Below are 20,934 nucleotides of genomic sequence, written 5' to 3'. Positions count from 1 at the left end.
CTCTAGGAAAGGTGCTACTTCGATTTCTGAAAACATGACTTGATGTCACCCCCGAAAACAACTCTAACTAAAGCCAGAAAACGACACAGAGGATTGAGTATTACATTACTCTTGCATAATTATGCACCAAATATTGCCATTGAGGTTCACCATCGCCTTGATATGCTGTCAGAGACTCATATCCTACCTCTCTCTCAGCCACAGATTATTGAGAAACGGCGACGTGACCGAATCAACAGCCTGACCTCAGAAGACTTGTGCGTTTGAGAAGCAGGTAGGGTACAGTAAAAGTGTGTGTATATATATATATATATATATACCATACAGACATTAGATTCATAGAATAATCTCAACTTCCGCCTTTTCTACATCTTTGGTTAGGATTTATTTTACAAGTAACACAATCTAATCGACTGTTTGCCTTTTGTCACAGGGATCGTCAAAATTGGAAAAAGCTGAAATGTTGCAGATTACTGTGGATCATTTGAAGATGATACATGCTGCCAGCGGACAAGGTGAGTCAATACCAAAACGATACAAGGATGTGATTTATGATGAAAGCCTGTAAAGTGATCGGTAAACTTCTAGAAAAACTGCTGCATATTTGTAGGGAACGAGCCATATCCTCCAAGCTCCACCACAGAATTAGACCAAGTGTCTCCATGTCCTTTAGTTCCTCTAGTGTAGTGCTCTGTATACCTGCAGAGTTCTGTCCTACTATCCAGGTCTGTACCCAAACAATTTGAACTTCTACTTCTAAAAATCCACCTCTCTAAAAACAAGTCTCTCACCGTTGCCGCCTGCTATAGACCACCCTCTGCCCCCAGCTGTGCTCTGGACACCATATGTGAACTGATTGCCCCCCATCTATCTTCAGAGCTCGTGCTGCTAGGCGACCTAAACTGGAACATGCTTAACACCCCAGCCATCCTACAATCTAAACTTGATGCCCTCAATCTCACTCAAATTATCAATGAACCTACCAGGTACAACCCCAAATCTGTAAACACGGGCACCCTCATAGATATCATCCTAACCAACTTCCCCTCTAAATACAACTCTGCTGTCTTCAACCAAGATCTCAGCGATCACTGCCTCATTGCCTGCATCCGTAATGGGTCAGCGGTCAAACGACCTCCACTCATCACTGTAAAACGCTCCCTGAAACACTTCAGCGAGCAGGCCTTTCTAATCGACCTGGCCGGAGTATCCTGGAAGGATATTGATCTCATCCCGTCAGTAGAGGATGCCTGGATATTTTTTAAAAATGCCTTCCTAACCATCTTAAATAAACATGCCCCATTCAAGAAATTTAGAACCAGGAACAGATATAGCCCTTGGTTCTCCCCAGACCTGACTGCCCTTAACCAACACAAAAACATCCTATGGCGTTCTGCATTAGCATCGAACAGCCCCTGTGATATGCAGCTATTCAGGGAAGCTAGAAACCGTTATACACAGGCAGTTAGAAAAGCCAAGGCTAGCTTTTTCAAGCAGAAATTTGCTTCCTGCAACACTAACTCAAAAGTTCTGGGACACTGTAAAGTCCATGGAGAATAAGAACACCTCCTCCCAGCTGCCCACTGCACTGAAGATAGGAAACACTGTCACCACTGATAAATCCACCATAATTGAGAATTTCAATAAGCATTTTTCTACGGCTGGCCATGCTTTCCACCTGGCTACTCCTACCCCGGTCAACAGCACTGCACCCCCAACAGCAACTTGCCCAAGCCTTCCCCATTTCTCCTTCTCCCAAATCCATTCTGCTGATGTTCTGAAAGAGCTGAAAAATCTGGACCCCTACAAATCAGCCGGGCTAGACAATCTGGACCCTTTCTTTCACAAATTATCTGCCGAAATTGTTGCCACCCCTATTACTAGCCTGTTCAACCTCTCTTTCGTGTCGTCTGAGATTCCCAAAGATTGGAAAGCAGCTGCGGTCATCCCCCTCTTCAAAGGGGGGGACACTCTTGACCCAAACTGCTACAGACCTATATCTATCCTACCATGCCTTTCTAAGGTCTTCGAAAGCCAAGTCAACAAACAGATTACCGACCATTTCGAATCTAACCATACCTTCTCTGCTATGCAATCTGGTTTCAGAGCTGGTCATGGGTGCACCTCAGCCACGCTCAAGGTCCTAAACGATATCTTAACCGCCATCGATAAGAAACATTACTGTGCAGCCGTATTCATTGATCTGGCCAAGGCTTTCGATTCTGTCAACCACCACATCCTCATCGGCAGACTCGACAGCCTTGGTTTCTCAAATGATTGCCTCGCCTGGTTCACCAACTACTTCTCTGATAGAGTTCAGTGTGTCAAATCGGAGGGTCTGCTGTCCGGACCTCTGGCAGTCTCTATGGGGGTGCCACAGGGTTCAATTCTTGGACCGACTCTCTTCTCTGTATACATCAATGAGGTCGCACTTGCTGCTGGTGAGTCCCTGATCCACCTCTACGCAGACGACACCATTCTGTATACTTCCGGCCCTTCTTTGGACACTGTGTTAACAACCCTCCAGGCAAGCTTCAATGCCATACAACTCTCCTTCCGTGGCCTCCAATTGCTCTTAAATACAAGTAAAACTAAATCCATGCTCTTCAACCGATCGCTACCTGCACCTACCCGCCTGTCCAACATCACTACTCTGGACGGCTCTGACTTAGAAAAGGTGGACAACTACAAATACTTAGGTGTCTGGTTAGACTGTAAACTCTCCTTCCAGACCCATATCAAACATCTCCAATCCAAAGTTAAATCTAGAATTGGCTTCCTATTTCGCAACAAAGCATCCTTCACTCATGCTGCCAAACATACCCTTGTAAAACTGACCATCCTACCAATCCTCGACTTTGGCGATGTCATTTACAAAATAGCCTCCAATACCCTACTCAACAAATTGGATGCAGTCTATCACAGTGCAATCTGTTTTGTCACCAAAGCCCCATATACTACCCACCATTGCGACCTGTACGCTCTCGTTGGCTGGCCCTCGCTTCATACTCGTCGCCAAACCCACTGGCTCCATGTCATCTACAAGACCCTGCTAGGTAAAGTCCCCCCTTATCTCAGCTCGCTGGTCACCATAGCATCTCCCACCTGTAGCACACGCTCCAGCAGGTATATCTCTCTGGTCACCCCCAAAACCAATTCTTTCTTTGGCCGCCTCTCCTTCCAGTTCTCTGCTGCCAGTGACTGGAACGAACTGCAAAAATCTCTGAAACTGGAAACACTTATCTCCCTCACTAGCTTTAAGCACCAACTGTCAGAGCATCTTACAGACTACTGCACCTGTACATAGCCCACCTATAATTTAGCCCAAACAACTACCTCTTTCCCAACTGTATTTTATTTATTTATTTATTTTGCTCCTTTGCACCCCATTATTTTTATGTCTACTTTGCACATTCTTCCATTGCAAAACTACCATTCCAGTGTTTTACTTGCTATATTGTATTTACTTTGCCACCATGGCCTTTTTTGCCTTTACCTCCCTTCTCACCTCATTTGCTCACATTGTATATAGACTTGTTTATACTGTATTATTGACTGTATGTTTGTTTTACTCCATGTGTAACTCTGTGTTGTTGTATCTGTTGAACTGCTTTGCTTTATCTTGGCCAGGTCGCAATTGTAAATGAGAACTTGTTCTCAACTTGCCTACCTGGTTAAATAAAGGTGAAATAAATAAATAAATAAATACTCCTGTGTAGTTCCTGTTCCTGACCCTCTGCCTCCCTCTCCTGGTAGGGTATTTTGAAGCCCACGCCCTGGCCAAGGACTACCGCAGCCTGGGCTTCAGGGAGTGTCTGTCAGAGACGGTCCGCTACTTAAGCATCATGGAGGGCTGGAACAGTGTCGACCCACTCCGAGTACGCCTGGTCTCTCACCTCAACAACTACGCCTCTCAGAGAGACATCCACACTGGATTGACTGGACACCCTGGACAACTAGCCTGGGGCTCCGCTTTGAGGACACCCTCCGCCCACCTGCCACACGCCCTCTTACCACTCCCCCAGGGATGGACACTAGCGCCCCACAGTACCAGCAGCCCACCCTCCTGCTCCATCTCCTCCTCCAGTGTCGACCCACTCCGAGTACGCCTGGTCTCTCACCTCAACAACTACGCCTCTCAGAGAGACATCCACACTGGATTGACTGGACACCCTGGACAACTAGCCTGGGGCTCCGCTTTGAGGACACCCTCCGCCCACCTGCCACACGCCCTCTTACCACTCCCCCAGGGATGGACACTAGCGCCCCACAGTACCAGCAGCCCACCCTCCTGCTCCATCTCCTCCTCCTCCATGTCATCCCCCTGTTCAACTGATACCTCAGTGACCTCCAGACTCAGGGTGCCCCCCAATGACAATCTACCCCTGGGGCTGGCCCTGTCAGTCTCAGCCTCCAAGCTCTCCCAACCACCACCCCTTTCCTCCCTGTCTGCCTTCTCCTTCACTACTTTTACCCTATTGTCCCTGGCAGCCCTAAATTCATCAGGCTCCTCCACAGCCCTGAGAAATCAGCCTTACAGGCCCTGGGGGACCGAGAACGGGTCCTTCTGAACTCTTGTGATCATCAGAACCGGAAGGCAACAATTTAGATCCCCGCCAACCTGCCCCCCCAACCTGCCTCCCCCAACCTGTCTCCCCCAACCTGTCTCCCCCAACCTGTCTCCCCCAACCTGTCTCCCCCAACCTGTCTCCCCCAACCTGTCTCCCCCCAACCTGTCTCCCCCAACCTGTCTCCCCCAACCTGTCTCCCCCAACCTGTCTCCCCCAACCTGTCTCCCCCAACACTCCACAAACCAAGCAGGAGTACCTGACTGTGTCATCTGTTTTTCCCCTCTGGCAATGAGGGGGATGAGGTAGGCTAATGCCACCTCCCTTGGTCAGTACTGCTGTATAAAGGAACATAGATAAGTGTTCTATCCTATATGTTTTTATCATGAATAATTCATGTTAAATGCTGTTGTGAGCCCAGATATGGCCTCCAAGGTAGGAAAGGACTGATTATTGTTTCATGTCCACAAAACTGATTTCATTTGGTTTATTATCAGAGTGCACTAAGAGAAGGGTTTTGGGGTATTTGTAGGTCAAATATAATATTGTAAAAATAGAACTCCTGCAGCTTTGAAAGGGAACAAATACACCTGCAATGTATCATAAATAGAGTTACACATGACCTGGATCTGCTAATACTTTAGTTATGTCTATATGGGATTGTCGAACATGCTTTATATAGAAAGCAACTTTGAAAACGTAGTTTTGTAATATTTTTGTACCAATAAACTGAGTTTGTAAGAAGATGCATGTTTATTTGATCAATGCTCAGGATTCATGTGTTTTACCTATGAACTGTTGTGGGGCTTAGTATGTTGTCCACTTCCCACATCACTTCAAATAAACTCTAATCATTTATCGGTTTCAACTGTGTCACGGCTGGCTGGGTGTGTAGCGAGGAATCAGGCGCAGAGAGCAGAGAGGTCCAGGGGAAAAGTGCACTTTAATACGACACCAAAATGAAATGCCCAACACGCAGGGAGCAAACACTGACCAACCCAAACCAACGGGTAACAAGGTCCAGAGCACTAACAACACCAACGAATACAACGTCAACATCAAAATGAAATGCCCAACACGCAGGGAGCAAACACTGACCAACCCAAACCAACGGGTAACAAGGTCCAGAGCACTAACAACACCAACGAATACAACGTCAACATCAAAATAATCCCGCACAACAAAGGGGCGGGTTCCATATGCTAAATAGGGAAGACAATCAAGCACACATAAAATAGGAACAGGTGTAACGAATGAGACAAAACTAACCGAACATAAAAAGGGATCGGTGGCGGCTAGTCGGCCGGTGACGACGAACTCCGAGCACCACCCGACCACGCGGGGGAGCCAACTTCGACGGGAGTCGTGACAAACTGCCTTGATATCTTGTTTTTTGGTGAATGAAGGAGTTGCATACAGATGTAGAATCTTCATTTGATCACTCTTCTGTTGCTGTGCGTTGTTCTACACAGCAGGAAATTCAAACTTGTAGTGTATTTGAGCTTTAAAAATACATCTAAAGTGTAATTTCCACATTGAAATTTCAGACTTGATTTGCCCTGCAGAAAAGGTATCAACCCCTACAAAAATGTCCATTAATTATAATCCACATTATTCACATTTTCTGTTGATGCAGGATTATCTTCCTGTTGAAACAAACTGCCTCAAATTAAGATCCTACATCTGTATGTACTATATGTTTTATATATGAGTAAAGTGGGAGCTAACAGTAATATAGCAGAGAATCTGACTGACAGACTAACTGGCTGACTGGTTGTAATCTCTCGTGGACAGACACAAGATTTTGTTTCTGGGTTGATGAGATGAGGGTTGGTCGAGACACCTAGTTTTAGAGCCATTGTTGCCTCCATTAATACCCAGGAATTGATTAAAAGGAAATCATCAATGCCCATTAACCCCACTCATATGGACTGGCCTGGTCTGACCCCACTAATATGGCCTGGTCTGACCCCACTAATATGGTCTGGTCTGACCCCACTAATATGGTCTGGTCTGACCCCACTAATATGGACTGGCCTGGTCTGACCCCACTAATATGGTCTGGTCTGACCCCACTAATATGGACTGGCCTGGTCTGACCCCACTAATATGGTCTGGTCTGACCCCACTAATATGGTATGGTCTGACCCCACTAATATGGCCTGGTCTGACCCCACTCATATGGCCTGGTCTGACCCCACTAATATGGTCTGGTCTGACCCCACTAATATGGTCTGGTCTGACCCCACTAATATGGTATGGTCTGACCCCACTAATATGGCCTGGTCTGACCCCACTAATATGGTCTGGTCTGACCCCACTAATATGGTCTGGTCTGACCCCACTAATATGGTCTGGTCTGACCCCACTAATATGGTCTGGTCTGACCCCACTAATATGGCAGGAGACTATAGTGTGGCCAAGACTGAGGGAAAGATGGCAGCTGGATGACACAGGCTAGGCTTCTAGGGCTCATGGGGCTCTGGTCAAAAGTAGTGTACAGTAGGGAATAGGGTGCAATTTGGGACACAGACACTCGCTGTGCCCTTTAAGTTCCTGCTGTAGTAGTATGCAATGTATCCACTAGAGACCATTGTATATCAGTAGAATACTAGTGATGGAGACTTGCTGCAGCCAAATCATTAGTGTAAAGGTTTACAGCGTCCCAGCGGAAAGAAAAAGCGTAATATCTCTAAAACTGAAATTTTTCAGGAAATGAAGAAAGAGACATATTCTACCATTTATGAACATACAATCACAAAACTTCAAAAGCTATTTTGAAATGTATTTTATTGGACCTGGAGTCATGAACTGTTCAGCGTACATAAAGGACCATCATGTTAATAACAGTAAACATTCAGGTCCCTCAAGATATTTCTTCCCTCCCCTGTTCTTTACAATCTGTTACTCAGTCAGACAAACTTTGTTGGATGAAAATATGGAGTTTTTCTGTGAAAAATAAATAAAGACGTGGAATGTCGTTCAATGTGGTGTTCACTGCCTCCATCTGCTGGCTCAATGGACCTCACTGCTTTACAATAGAATAGAAGAGGACAGAACAGATGAGAATAGAAATTAATAGAACAGAATAGAACAGAACAGAATAGAAATTAATAAAACAGAATAGAATAGAACAGAATAGAACAGAACAGAATAGAAATTAATAGAACAGAATAGAATAGAACAGAACAGAATAGAAATTAATAGAACAGAATAGAACAGAACAGAATAGAAATTAATAGAACAGAATAGAATAGAACAGAACAGCATATAACAGAACAGAACAGAATATAAATTAATAGAACAGAATAGAACAGAACAGAATAGAAATTAATAGAACAGAATAGAATAGAACAGAACAGCATATAACAGAACAGAACAGAATAGAAATTAATAGAACAGAATAGAACATAACAGAATAGAGTAGAACAGGACAGAACAGAAAATAATAGAACGGAACAGAACAAAACAGAATAGAACAGAACTGGACAGAAAATAATAGAACAGAACAAAATAACAGAACATAACATTTAATATAATTTGCAGGGTGGAGATAAAGTACCCCAGTATGAGTCATAATACCCATAAAAACTAGCGGTCAATCAAGGAAATGGTTCCAATAATTTCCCCACCATTAATTTTTTCCATAGAGGATTTTAGAAACACTTAAAATAATAGTTGTGGTTCGTGTAGGCTTACTCTGGTGTGATTTTTGATAACTGTGTAAATCTCTCTAGGACAAGGTGACTTTTATCAATAAATGTGCCTGTATTTACCACCGAAAAATGAAATGCTAATTAGTGGCTAATGTGTCTATCATAAACTACACATGCCATGAGGATCTGGACGGGACTGCTGAAACGAAGCAAAGGTAAGAATCTCTGGATTAGCTATCTAAGGTTAGCTAAATGTAGTAATGAATAGATTAATAAATTGGAAAACTGTTTTTAAATTGACAAATCTGTTAACTGTCGTGCACGTTTTAAATTGACACAATACCTGTTAGCAAAGATGTCAGCTACAGATGACGTTTAGGATTTGTAATCTTGCATGATACAGAGTCAAGGACCAAAAGTTGAAGCTGGAGACTCATATCTCCCTCTCACTAGCTTTAAGCACCAGCTCACAGAGCAACTCACAGATGACTGCACCTTTACATAGCCCATTTGTAAATAGACCATCCAACTACCTCATCCTCATACTGTATTTATTCATTTATCTTGCTCCTTTGCACCCCAGTATTTCTACTTGCTCATTCATCTTCTGCACATCTACCATTCCAGTGTTTAATTGCTATATTGTAATTACTTCACCACTATGGCCTATTTTTTACCTCACCTCCCTTATCCCACCTCATTTGCACATGCTGTATATAGACTTTTACTACTGTATTCACTCGGTACCGGTGCCTGGGTGACTCTGTGACCTGTACCCCCGCACACTCGGTACCGGTGCCTGGGTGACTCTGTGACCTGTACCCCCGCACACTCGGTACCGGTGCCTCGGTGCCTCTTTGACTCGGTGACCTGTACCCCCGCACACTCGGTACCGGTGCCTCGGTGCCTCTTTGACTCGGTGACCTGTACCCCCGCACACTCGGTACCGGTGCCTGGGTGACTCTGTACCGGTGCCTGGGTGACTCTGTACCGGTGCCTCGGTGACTCTGTACCGGTGCCTGGGTGACTCTGTACCGGTGCCTCAGTGACTCTGTACCGGTGCCTGGGTGACTCTGTACCGGTGCCTCGGTGACTCTGTACCGGTGCCTGGGTGACTCTGTACCGGTGCCTCGGTGACTTGTACCGGTGCCTGGGTGACTCTGTACCGGTGCCTCAGTGACTCTGTACCGGTGCCTGGTGACTCTGTACCGGTGCCTCGGTGACTCTGTACCGGTGCCTCGGTGACTCTGTACTGGTGCCTGGGTGACTCTGTACCGGTGCCTGGGTGACTCTGTACCGGTGCCTCGGTGACTCTGTACCGGTGCCTGGGTGACTCTGTACCGGTGCCTCGGTGACTCTGTACCGGTGCCTCGGTGACTCTGTACCGGTGCCTGGGTGACTCTGTACCGGTGCCTGGGTGACTCTGTACCGGTGCCTCAGTGACTCTGTACCGGTGCCTGGGTGACTCTGTTGCCGGTGCCTGGTGACTCGACCGGTGCCTGGGTGACTCTGTACCGGTGCCTCAGTGACTCTGTACCGGTGCCTCAGTGACTCTGTACCGGTGCCTCGGTGACTCTGTACCGGTGCCTGGGTGACTCTGTACCGGTGCCTGGGTGACTCTGTACCGGTGCCTCGGTGACTCTGTACCGGTGCCTCGGTGACTCTGTACCGGTGCCTCAGTGACTCTGTACCGGTGCCTGGGTAACTCTGTACCGGTGCCTCAGTGACTCGGTACCGGAGCCTCGGTACCTCGGTGCCTCGGTGACTCTGTACCGGTGCCTGGGTGACTCTGTACCGGTGCCTGGGTGACTCTGTACCGGTGCCTCGGTGACTCTGTACCGGTGCCCCCTGTATAAAGCCTCGATATTGTTTTTCTTATTGTGATACTTTGTATTATTACTTTTATTTTAGCCTACTTGGTAAATATTTTCTTGAACTGCACTGTTGGTGAAGGGCTTGTCAGTAAGCATTTCTCGGTAAAGTCTACACTTGTTATATTCGGTGCATGTGACAAATCAAGTTTGATATGATGTCTAGTTTGATGCTAATTAGCATTTTAGAATCTGAGAGCAAATAGAGAAGAATATATTGATAAAAGTCACCTTGTCCGATAGAGATTGACATGGTTATCAAAACGTCACACCAGGGGAAGTCTACACGATACACAGCCCTTATTTGAAGTGTTTCTAAAATCCCCAATGGGAGAAATGAATGGTGGAAAAACGTTTGGAACCATTTCCCTGTTTGACCTCTAAGTTTAATGGGTATTATGACACCTCCACCGTGGGGCTCCTCTGTCCAGTGTCTGTGTTCTTTGCCCATATTAATCTTTTATTGTCTTAGATATGGCTTTTTCTTTGCAACTCTGCATAGAAGGCCAGCACCCCGAAGTCGCCTCTTCACTGTTGACGTTGAGACTGGTGTTTTGCGGGTACTATTTAATGAAGCTGCCAGTTGAAGACTTGTGAGGCGTCTGTTTCTCAAACTAGACACTCTAATGTACTTGTCCTCTTGCTCAGTTGTGCACCGGGGCCTCCCACTCTTTCTATTCTGGTTAGGGCCAGTTTGCTCTGTTCTGTGAAGGGAATAGTACACAGCGTTATACAAGATCTTCAGTTTCTTGGCAATTTCTCGCATGGAATAGCCTTCATTTCTCAGAAGAAGAATAGAATTTCAGAAGAAAGGTCTTTGTTTCTGGCCATTTTGATGATGCTCCAGACACTCAAATGATGATGCTCCAGACACTCAACTAGTCTAAAGAATGCCAGTTTTATTGCTTCTTTAATCATAACAATATTTTTTAGCTGTGCTAACATAATTGCAAAAGGGTTTTCTAATGATCAATTAGCCTTTTCAAATGATAGACTTGAATTAGCTAACACAACGTGCCATTGGAACACAGGAGTGAGTGATGGTTGCTGATAATGGGCCTCTGTACACCTATGTAGATATTCCATAAAAATTTTAAAGTTTCCAGCTACAATAGTCATTTACAACGTTAACAATGTCTACACTGTATTTCTGATCAATTTTATGTTATTTAAATGTGCAAAAAATGTGTTGTTTTTTTCACAAACAAGGACATTTCTATTTGACCCCAAAATTTTAACAGTAGTGTATATATTAAAATAAATAAAAAAGTTAAAAATATTTGAATTGATTTAAATGTTTTTATGAATATCGCTAGCAATAATGGAATAAACAAAATGTGTATTACATATCCACAGTAGAAAAGAGGAGAATATATTATTTTATAAATGTGTATGTTTTTTTCTCCAATTCCTATTATTGAGCAAATCACACTTTCAAAAAGCACCCATTGCTTCAAGGGCCGCTGGCTGCTGATAGACTTTCTTGACTTTACATTCATTTTTGCCAACACATCCTTGTTGTCTTTAATCTCTGTTTTACCAGCTGAACAGCTGCTCTTAGTGAAAATGTTTTTGAGTTACCTTTCTAGCTAATTGGCTATGTTAGGGTTTACAGTTCTCTTCCAATTAGGCTATCATGTGTTGAGGTCAAAACTATCTACCAAATCTATTCAGTTGAAAATGTTGATTACTTCTCCTTGACATGATCATTCACCAGATGACGAGACAAGATACAATACATGATGTTTTTAAATATATTTTTGCTAACATGTGATTGGGGTTCCTTGGTCTCCGGTTTGCCTGGCAGGGGTCCCTGGGTAAGAAAAGGTTGAAGACCCCTGTCAAAGACAGTGCAGGCTGAGTCCCTGCCCGAAAATAATTTATCCCCCGCCCCTCATCCTCTCTGTTGCCATGGAAGCACCAGATCTAGCACTTGATTGGCTTGCATGGGTAAGCACGTGCTAGATGAGGCTTCAAATATGACAACAGGCCCAGGTGTAATTATTGCAGAGTCGAAGCAGTGTTCGTTAACGTGGTTTGTGGTGTTGATTAGCTCAAATTTACAACATGGTCGAGGCATTCGTTGGAACTTGGAAGATGACTTCCAGTGAGAATTTTGATGAATATATGAAGGCAATAGGTGAAGTCTTACCTTATTAAATAAAGTAGTTTTTAAATGAAAGACAATGTTGCATTTCGATCTAGAACCTTACTAAAGTTGATTAGATAAATATCCGTTTGTTTCACAGGTGTGGGTTTTGCTACTCGGCAGATGGGGAATATGGCGAAGCCCAATTTGCAGTTCAGCATCGACGACGGTGTAATATCAATGAAATCCCAGAGCACTTTCAAAACCACAGAGGCCAAGTTTAAATTGAATGAAGAATTCGACGAGATGACTGCAGATGACAGGAAAACCAAGGTGGGTGCAGGAGCCACACTATAGACATGCCGGTTGTTACAGTAGTGTGGTTTCCAAGTGATTGTAAAAAAAGAAATTACTTTAAAATTTAGTGAGTTGTGCCCTCCTGACATTACTCTATTTCCAGACTCTGATGACCTTTGAGAACGGAAAACTGGTGCAGAAACAAACTTGGGACGGCAAGACTACCACGCTCGAGCGGGAGTTGCAAGATGGAAAATTGATTGCGGTAAGGTTTAATGTCCTGCTTGCTATTCCCTTCTCTGCTTGGTTTGACAAAAATATGCGTTTTTCATAAGCCTATTTTGCAATGTCCATGCTTGATATTGCAATATTGTTCAATGTTGCATGTGATCATCATTATGCAATGCAGGTTGTCATCTAGTAAATTGCGTTCTCCCGGGGTTACCAACAAGGATGGCACGCGTTTTTACGCGCTAATGTGTTCAAAATGTCCTTTATAGTTTGGGCTGGGAAGCGTGGCTTGATAAGCACTTGCAGTCATGTGCAACACTCTTCTTAATTATTTTAAACTAAATGATTAAATGGTAATCGAGTGCTAATAAACCCAATGATTTACATAAACCTGGGATTGCTGCTGCATGTATTGGCATTGCCATTGCGAGGCTTTGCTGCCACCGGTCCGCCATAGGCACTATCCAGTAGGACCAGTCCTCCATAGGAATGAATGCATGTTTTTGGGGGTTGTAGTGGGTACAGTAACATCAGTTTCCTTAAAGTAATTTATAATGCATTATTTAGCTCACATAATGTAAAGTGCCTGTTATAGAATAAATTAATATAGATTCCAACATGTATTTGGTGGTTTGTTCGTCACTGAATGTATCAATACATTTTGAGTTCTCGGTTCTGAAACTTGTTGTCATTACATGACCTAAAGCGTGTACTGCTCTCTATTCTAGAAATGTGTAATGGATGATGTGGTGGCGCTGAGGACCTATGAGAAAGAGGTGTGATTCCAGCCTGCTGAATTGAAGACCCCCACCAGCAAATCAATAACATGCATGTTATCTGTTCAATACCTACCATGTTAAATTCACTGACTCAATTGGTACCAAAATCCCATGAAGCTTTCAATAAAGTCAGTTCTGCTTTGTGAAAAGTGGTATTTCCTTCATTGCAATATGTAGGCCAGTTTGGAGGCTGAGGCCTATTCAGCAAACGTAATCCATGTGGATTACAAACGGGCAAATCTCTGGTCTATCCTGACTACTTCGGTTGTAGGTGGTGCTAACATTCAATACATTTCAGTGTCAATTTTTCTCCAATAAATTAATGTTGGCTTACTTTGAGCATGCTACACTGAGTGTTCCTGGCAAAATACATTGATTTCACACTACCTATTCTGAGAACTGGTGATAAAGTAGAAATGTCCAACTGACCATTTGTCTACGATGAAAAACTGCCATGACTGACTAGTGGGTTAACTAAACCCTGGATGCCTTCATATTAGCGTCCTGCTGCTAACTAGCTATTACACAACTTTAAAACCTGAATTTCTTTGCCTATTTAGGACTGTTCTATTCTGAACTTTTCAGCAGCATTCAGGTGCTTCTGAATATGACTACTGGGACCAGTGGTCTGCCCAGTGGTGCTGTTATGACTGCAGCGTTGCTGTTTGTTCCAAGTGTTTCTACGAAAGGTGTTTGATTATTTCAGAACATGACTTGATGTCACCCCCGAAAACAACTCCAACTAAAGCCAGAACTACAGAGGATTGAGTATTACATTACTCTTGCATAATTATGCACCAAATATTGCCATTGAGGTTCACCATCGCCTTGATATGCTGTCAGAGACTCAAAAATCAGCCACAGATGATTGAGAAACGGCGACGTGACCGAAACAACAGCCTGACTGATCTCAAAAGACTTGTGCGTTTGAGAAGCAGGTAGGGTACAGTAAATGTGTGTGTATATATATATATATATATATACACCATACAGACATTAGATTCATAGAATAATCTCAACTTCTGCCTTTTCTACATCTTTGGTTAGGATTTATTTTACAAGTAACACAATCTAATCGAATGTTTGCCTTTTGTCACAGGGATCGTCAAAATTGGAAAAAGCTGAAATGTTGCAGATTACTGTGGATCATTTGAAGATGATACATGCTGCCAGCGGACAAGGTGAGTCAATACCAAAACGATACAAAGATGTGATTTAAGATGAAAGCCTGTAAAGTGATAGGTAAACTTCTAGAAAAACTTCTGCATATTTGTAGGGAATGAGCCATATCCTCCAAGCTCCACCACAGAATTAGACCAAGTGTCTCCATGTCCTTTAGTTCCTCTAGTGTAGTGCTCTGTATACTCCTGTGTAATTCCTGTTCCTGACCCTCTGCCTCCCTCTCCTGGTAGGGTATTTTGAAGCCCACGCCCTGGCCAAGGACTACCGCAGCCTGGGCTTCAGGGAGTGTCTGTCAGAGATGGCCCGCTACCTAAGCATCATGGAGGGCTGGAACAGTGTCGACCCACTCCGCTTACGCCTGGTCTCTCACCTCAACAACTACGCCTCTGAGACATCCACACTGGATTGACTGGACACCCTGGACAACTAGCCTGGGGCTCCGCTTTGAGGACACCCTCCGCCCACCTGCCACACCCCCTCTTACCACTCCCCCAGGGATGGACACTAGCCCCCCACAGTACCAGCAGCCCACCCTGCTCCATCTCCTCAATGTCATCCCCCTGTTCTACTGATACCTCAGTGACCTCCAGACTCAGGGTGCCCCCCAATGACAATCTACCCCTGGGGCTGGCCCTGTCAGTCTAAGCCCCCAAGCTCAAAACCACTACCCCTCTCCTCCCAGTCTTCCTTCTCCTTCACTACTTTCCCCGAGTGTCCCCGGCAGCCCTCAATTCTGCAGGCTCCTCCACAGCCCTGAGAAATCAGCCGTACAGGCCCTGGGGGACAGATCGGGCCATCTGAACTCTTGTGATCATCAGGACCGGAAGGCAACAACTTATATCCCCGCCAACCCGCCTCCCCCCAACCCCCCTCCCCCAACCCGCCTCCCCCAACCCGCCTCCCCTCCAACCCGCCTCCCCCCCCAACCTTACATGATGACTCCTTGCTGTCCCCAGTCCACCTGGCCATGCTGCTGCTCCAGTTTCAACTGTTCTGCCTTACTATTATTTGACCATGCTGGTCATTTATGAACATTTGAACATCTTGGCCATGTTCTGTTATAATCTCCACCCGGCACAGCCAGTAGAGGACTGGCCACCCCACATAGCCTGGTTCCTCTCTAGGTTTCTTCCTAGGTTTTGGCCTTTCTAGGGAGTTTTTCCTAGCCACTGTGCTTCTACACCTGCATTGCTTGCTGTTTGGGGTTTTAGGCTGGGTTTCTGTACAGCACTTTGCGATATCAGCTGATGTACGAAGGGCTATATAAATAAATTTGATTTGATTTGTTGTGAGCCCAGATATGGCATCCAAGGTAGGAAAGAACTGACTATTGTTTCATGTCCACAAAACTGATTATATTTGGTTCATTATCAGAGTGCACTAAGAGAAGGGTTTTGGGGTATTTGTAGGTCAAATATAATATTGTAAAAATAGAACTCATGCAGCTTTGAAAAAGAACAAATACACCTGCAATGTATCACAAATAGAGTTAAACATGACCTGGATCTGCTAATACTTTAGTTATGTCTATATGGGATTGTCGAACATGCTTTATATAGAAAGCAACTTTGAAAAAACGTAGTTTTGTAATATTTTTGTACCAATAAACTGAGGTTGTAAGAATGCATGTTTATTTGATCAATGCTCAGGATTCATGTGTTTTACCTATGAACTGTTGTGGGGCTTAGTATGTTGTCCACTTCCCACATCACTTCAAATAAAATCATTTATCAGTTTCAACTGCCTCATTCTCTTGGTTTTAGGTGAATGAAGGAGTTGCATACAGATGTTGGCTCTTCATTTGATCACTCTTCTGTTGCTGAGTGTTGTCCTACACAGCAGGAAATTCAAACTTGTGTTGTATTTGAGCTTTAAAAATACTTCTGAAGTGTAATTTCCACATTGAAATTTCAGACTTGATTTGCCCTGCAGAGAAAGGTATCAACCCCTACAAAAATGTCCATTAATTATAATCTGTTCTATTGCTGCAGGATTATTTTCCTGTTGTAACAAACTAGCTCAAATTAAGATCCTACATCTGTATGTACTGTGTTTTATATATGATTAAAGTGGTAGCTAACAGTAATATAGCAGAGAATCTGTCTGACTGACTAGCTGGCTGACTGGTTGTAATCTCTCGGACAGACACAAGATTTTGGTTCTGGGTTGATGAGATGAGGGTTGGTCGAGACACCTAGTTTTAGAGCCATTGTTGCCTCCATTAATACCCAGGAATTGATTAAAAGGAAATCATCAATGCCCATTAACCCCACTCATATGGACTGGCCTGGTCTGACCCCACTAATATGGTCTGGTCTGACCCCACTAATATGGTCTGGTCTGACCCCACTAATATGGTCTGGTCTGACCCCACTAATATGGCCTGGTCTGACCCCACTAATATGGTCTGGTCTGACCTCACTAATATGGACTGGTCTGACCCCACTAATATGGCCTGGTCTGACCCCACTAATATGGTCTGGTCTGACCCCACTAATATGGTCTGGTCTGACCCCACTAATATGGCCTGGTCTGACCCCACTAATATGGTCTGGTCTGACCCCACTACTATGGTCTGGTCTGACCCCACTACTATGGTCTGGTCTGACCCCACTAATATGGCCTGGTCTGACCCCACTAATATGGTCTGGTCTGACCCCACTAATATGGTCTGGTCTGACCCCACTAATATGGTCTGGTCTGACCCCACTAATATGGCCTGGTCTGACCCCACTAATATGGTCTGGTCTGACCCCACTAATATGGTCTGGTCTGACCCCACTAATATGGTCTGGTCTGACCCCACTAATATGGCAGGAGACTATAGTGTGGCCAAGATTGAGGGAAAGATGGCAGCTGGATGACACAGGCTAGGCTTCAAGGGCTCATGGGGCTCTGGTCAAAAGTAGTGTACAGTAGGGAATAGGGTGCAATTTGGGACACGGTCACTCGATGTGCCCTTTAAGTTCCTGCTGTAGTAGTATGCAATGTATCCACTAGAGACCATTGTATATCAGTAGAATACTAGTGATGGAGACTTGCTGCAGCCAGATCATTAGTGTAAAGGTTTACAGCGTCCCAGCGGAAAGAAAACACATATCTATAAAACTGAAACTTTTCAGGAAATTAAAAAAGAGCCATATTCTACCATTTATGAACATACAATCACAAAACTTAAAAAGCTATTTTGAAATGTATGTTATTGGACCTGGAGTCATGAACTGTTCAGTGTACATAAAGGACCATCATGTTAGTAACAGTAACCATGCAGGTCCCTCAAGATATTTCTTCCCTCCCCTGTTCTTTACAATCTGTTACTCAGTCGGACAAACTTTGTTGGATGAAAATCTGGAGTTTTTCTGTGAAAAATGTCGTTCAATATGGTGTTCACTGCCTCCATCTGCTGGCTCAATGGACCTCACTGCTTTACAATAGAATAGAACAGGACAGAACAGAAGAGAAAGGAACAGAACAGAACAGAATAGAATAGAACAGGACAGAACAGATGAGAATAGAACAGAACATAACAGAACATAATTTAATAGAATTTGCAGGGTGGAGATAAAGTACCCCAGTATGAGTCATAATACCCATAAAAACTAGCGGTCAATCAAGGAAATGGTTCCAATAATTTCCCCACCATTAATTTTTCCCATAGAGTATTTTAGAAACACTTAAAATAAAAGTTGTGGTTCGTGTAGGCTTACCCTGGTGTTATTTTTGATAACTGCGTAAATCTCTCTAGGACAAGGTGACTTTTATCAATACATTTGCCAAAAATTAAATGCTAATTAGTGGCTAATGTGTCTATCATAAACTACACATGCCATGAGGATCTGGACGGGACTGCTGAAACGAATCAAAGGTAAGAACCTCTGGATTAGCTATCTAAGGTTAGCTAAATGTGTCATGTTTTGTCATTTATTATCTTGTCTTGTCCCTGTGCTTCCTTCTATTCGTTTCCCTCTGCTGGTCTTATTAGGTTCTTTCCCTCTTTCTATCCCTCTCTCTCCCCCTCCCTCTCTCACTCTCCCGCTCTCTCTTCTCTCTATCGTTCCGTTCCTGCTCCCAGCTGTTCCTATTCCCCTAATCAATCATTTAGTCTTCCCACACCTGTTCCCGATCCTTTTCCCTGATTAGAGTCCCTATTTCTCTCCTTGTTATTCGTTTCTGCCCTGTCGGTTCCTTGTCTAGAATTCACCGTGCTGTGTTTGTGTATCGCCCTGTCATGTCGTGTTTTCCTCAGATGCTGCGTGGTGAGCAGGTGTCTGAGTCTGTTTGGTTCAAGTGCCTTCCCGAGGCAACCTGCTGTTCACCTGCTGTTCAAGATCGAGTCTCCAGTTTGTCCTCGTCTTTTCGAGTGAAAGTTGTGTTTTTTGATTGTATTTACTTTACTGGATTAAAGACTCTGTTTTCGCCAAGTCGCTTTTGGGTCCTCTTTCACCTGCATGACAGAAGGAACCGACCAAGGAATGGACCCAGCGACTTCAGACGCTCGTTACACTGCCGTCGAGATCCAAGGAGCCATGCTCGGCAGACACGAGCAGGAAGTGTCTGCTGCTCGCCATGCCGTGGAGAACCTGGCCGCTCAGGTTTCCGACCTCTCTGGACAGTTCCAGAGTCTACGTCTCGTGCCACCTGTTACTTCCTGGCCTGCCGAGCCTCCAGAACCTAGGGTTAATAACCCACCTTGCTACTCCGGGCAGCCCACTGAGTGCCGCTCCTTTCTCACGCAGTGTGAGATTGTGTTCTCTCTCCAACCCAACACATACTCTAGAGAGAGAGCTCGGGTTGCTTACGTCATTTCACTCCTTACTGGCCGGGCTCGAGAATGGGGCACAGCTATCTGGGAGGCAAGGGCTGATTGCTCTAACAAGTTCCAGAACTTTAAAGAGGAGATGATTCGGGTTTTTGACCGTTCAGTTTTTGGTAGGGAGGCTTCTAGGGCCCTGGCTTCCTTATGCCAAGGTGAACGGTCCATAACGGATTATTCTATTGAGTTTCGCACTCTTGCTGCCTCTAGTGAGTGGAACGAGCCGGCGCTGCTCGCTCGTTTTCTGGAGGGACTCCACGCAGTGGTTAAGGATGAGATTCTCTCCCGGGAGGTTCCTTCAGATGTGGACTCTTTGATTGCTCTCGCCATCCGCATAGAACGACGGGTAGATCTTCGTCACCGGGCTCGTGGAAGAGAGCTCGCATCAACGGTGTTTCCCTGCTCCGCATCGCAACCATCTCCCTCCTCTGGCTCAGAGACTGAGCCCATGCAGCTGGGAGGGATTCGCATCTCGACTAAGGAGAGGGAACGGAGGATCACCAACCGCCTGTGCCTCTATTGCGGAGTTGCTGGACATTTTGTTAATTCATGTCCAGTAAAAGCCAGAGCTCATCTGTAAGCGGAGGGCTACAGGTGAGCGCAACTACTCAAGTCTCTCCATCAAAGTCCTGTACTACTTTGTCGGTCCATCTACGCTGGACCGGTTCGGGTGCTACATGTAGTGCCTTGATAGACTCTGGGGCTGAGGGTTGTTTCATGGACGAAGCATGGGTTCGGAAACATGACATTCCTTTCAGAGAGTTAGAGAAGCCTACGCCCATGTTCGCCTTAGATGGTAGTCATCTTCCCAGTATCAGATTTGAGACACTACCGTTAACCCTCACAGTATCTGGTAACCACAGTGAGACTATTTCTTTTTTGATTTTTCGTTCACCGTTTACACCTGTTGTTTTGGGTCATCCCTGGCTAGTATGTCATAATCCTTCTATTAATTGGTCTAGTAATTCTATCCTATCCTGGAACGTTTCTTGTCATGTGAAGTGTTTAATGTCTGCCATCCCTCCCGTTTCTTCTGTCCCTACTTCTCAGGAGGAACCTGGCGATTTGACAGGAGTGCCGGAGGAATATCATGATCTGCGCACGGTCTTCAGTCGGTCCCGAGCCAACTCCCTTCCTCCTCACCGGTCGTATGATTGTAGTATTGATCTCCTTCCGGGGACCACTCCCCCTCGGGGTAGACTATACTCTCTGTCGGCTCCCGAACGTAAGGCTCTCAAGGATTATTTGTCTGTGTCTCTTGACGCCGGTACCATAGTGCCTTCTTCCTCTCCGGCCGGGGCGGGGTTCTTTTTGTTAAGAAGAAGGACGGTACTCTGCGCCCCTGCGTGGATTATCGAGGGCTGAATGACATAACGGTTAAGAATCGTTATCCGCTTCCCCTTATGTCATCAGCCTTCGAGATTCTGCAGGGAGCCAGGTGCTTTACT

General features: G+C 44.9%; 1 protein-coding gene and 2 pseudogenes across 2 annotated transcripts in view; all 3 read left to right on the top strand.

Moving 5' to 3' along the window:
* LOC124024459 (fatty acid-binding protein, adipocyte-like) overlaps window positions 1-13,640 on the top strand; it is a 28,238-nt gene extending 14,598 nt beyond the window's left edge. The window contains exons 1-4 of one of the 2 annotated variants that reach the window (XM_046338358.1): window positions 12,076-12,235; window positions 12,345-12,517; window positions 12,645-12,746; window positions 13,441-13,640. In XM_046338358.1, the coding sequence (XP_046194314.1) occupies window positions 12,163-12,235; window positions 12,345-12,517; window positions 12,645-12,746; window positions 13,441-13,494 (402 nt within the window). In that variant the 5' untranslated portion in view covers window positions 12,076-12,162 and the 3' untranslated portion in view covers window positions 13,495-13,640. Of the gene's footprint in view, window positions 1-12,075; window positions 12,236-12,344; window positions 12,518-12,644; window positions 12,747-13,440 lie in introns of those variants that run through there. The other variant, XM_046338361.1, reaches the window with a different exon arrangement.
* On the top strand, window positions 43-4,571 carry LOC124024458 (annotated as a pseudogene).
* Window positions 13,641-14,355: 715 nt separating the features above from the next.
* LOC124024471 lies at window positions 14,356-15,340 on the top strand (annotated as a pseudogene).
* Window positions 15,341-20,934: the final 5,594 nt, after the last annotated feature.

The sequence above is a fragment of the Oncorhynchus gorbuscha genome, unplaced genomic scaffold (assembly GCF_021184085.1).
Source record: "Oncorhynchus gorbuscha isolate QuinsamMale2020 ecotype Even-year unplaced genomic scaffold, OgorEven_v1.0 Un_scaffold_1868, whole genome shotgun sequence".
NCBI classification, from domain to species: Eukaryota; Metazoa; Chordata; class Actinopteri; order Salmoniformes; family Salmonidae; genus Oncorhynchus; species Oncorhynchus gorbuscha.
Note: the sequence above shows the minus strand (reverse complement) of the source record. Positions and strands in the feature narration are given on the sequence as shown.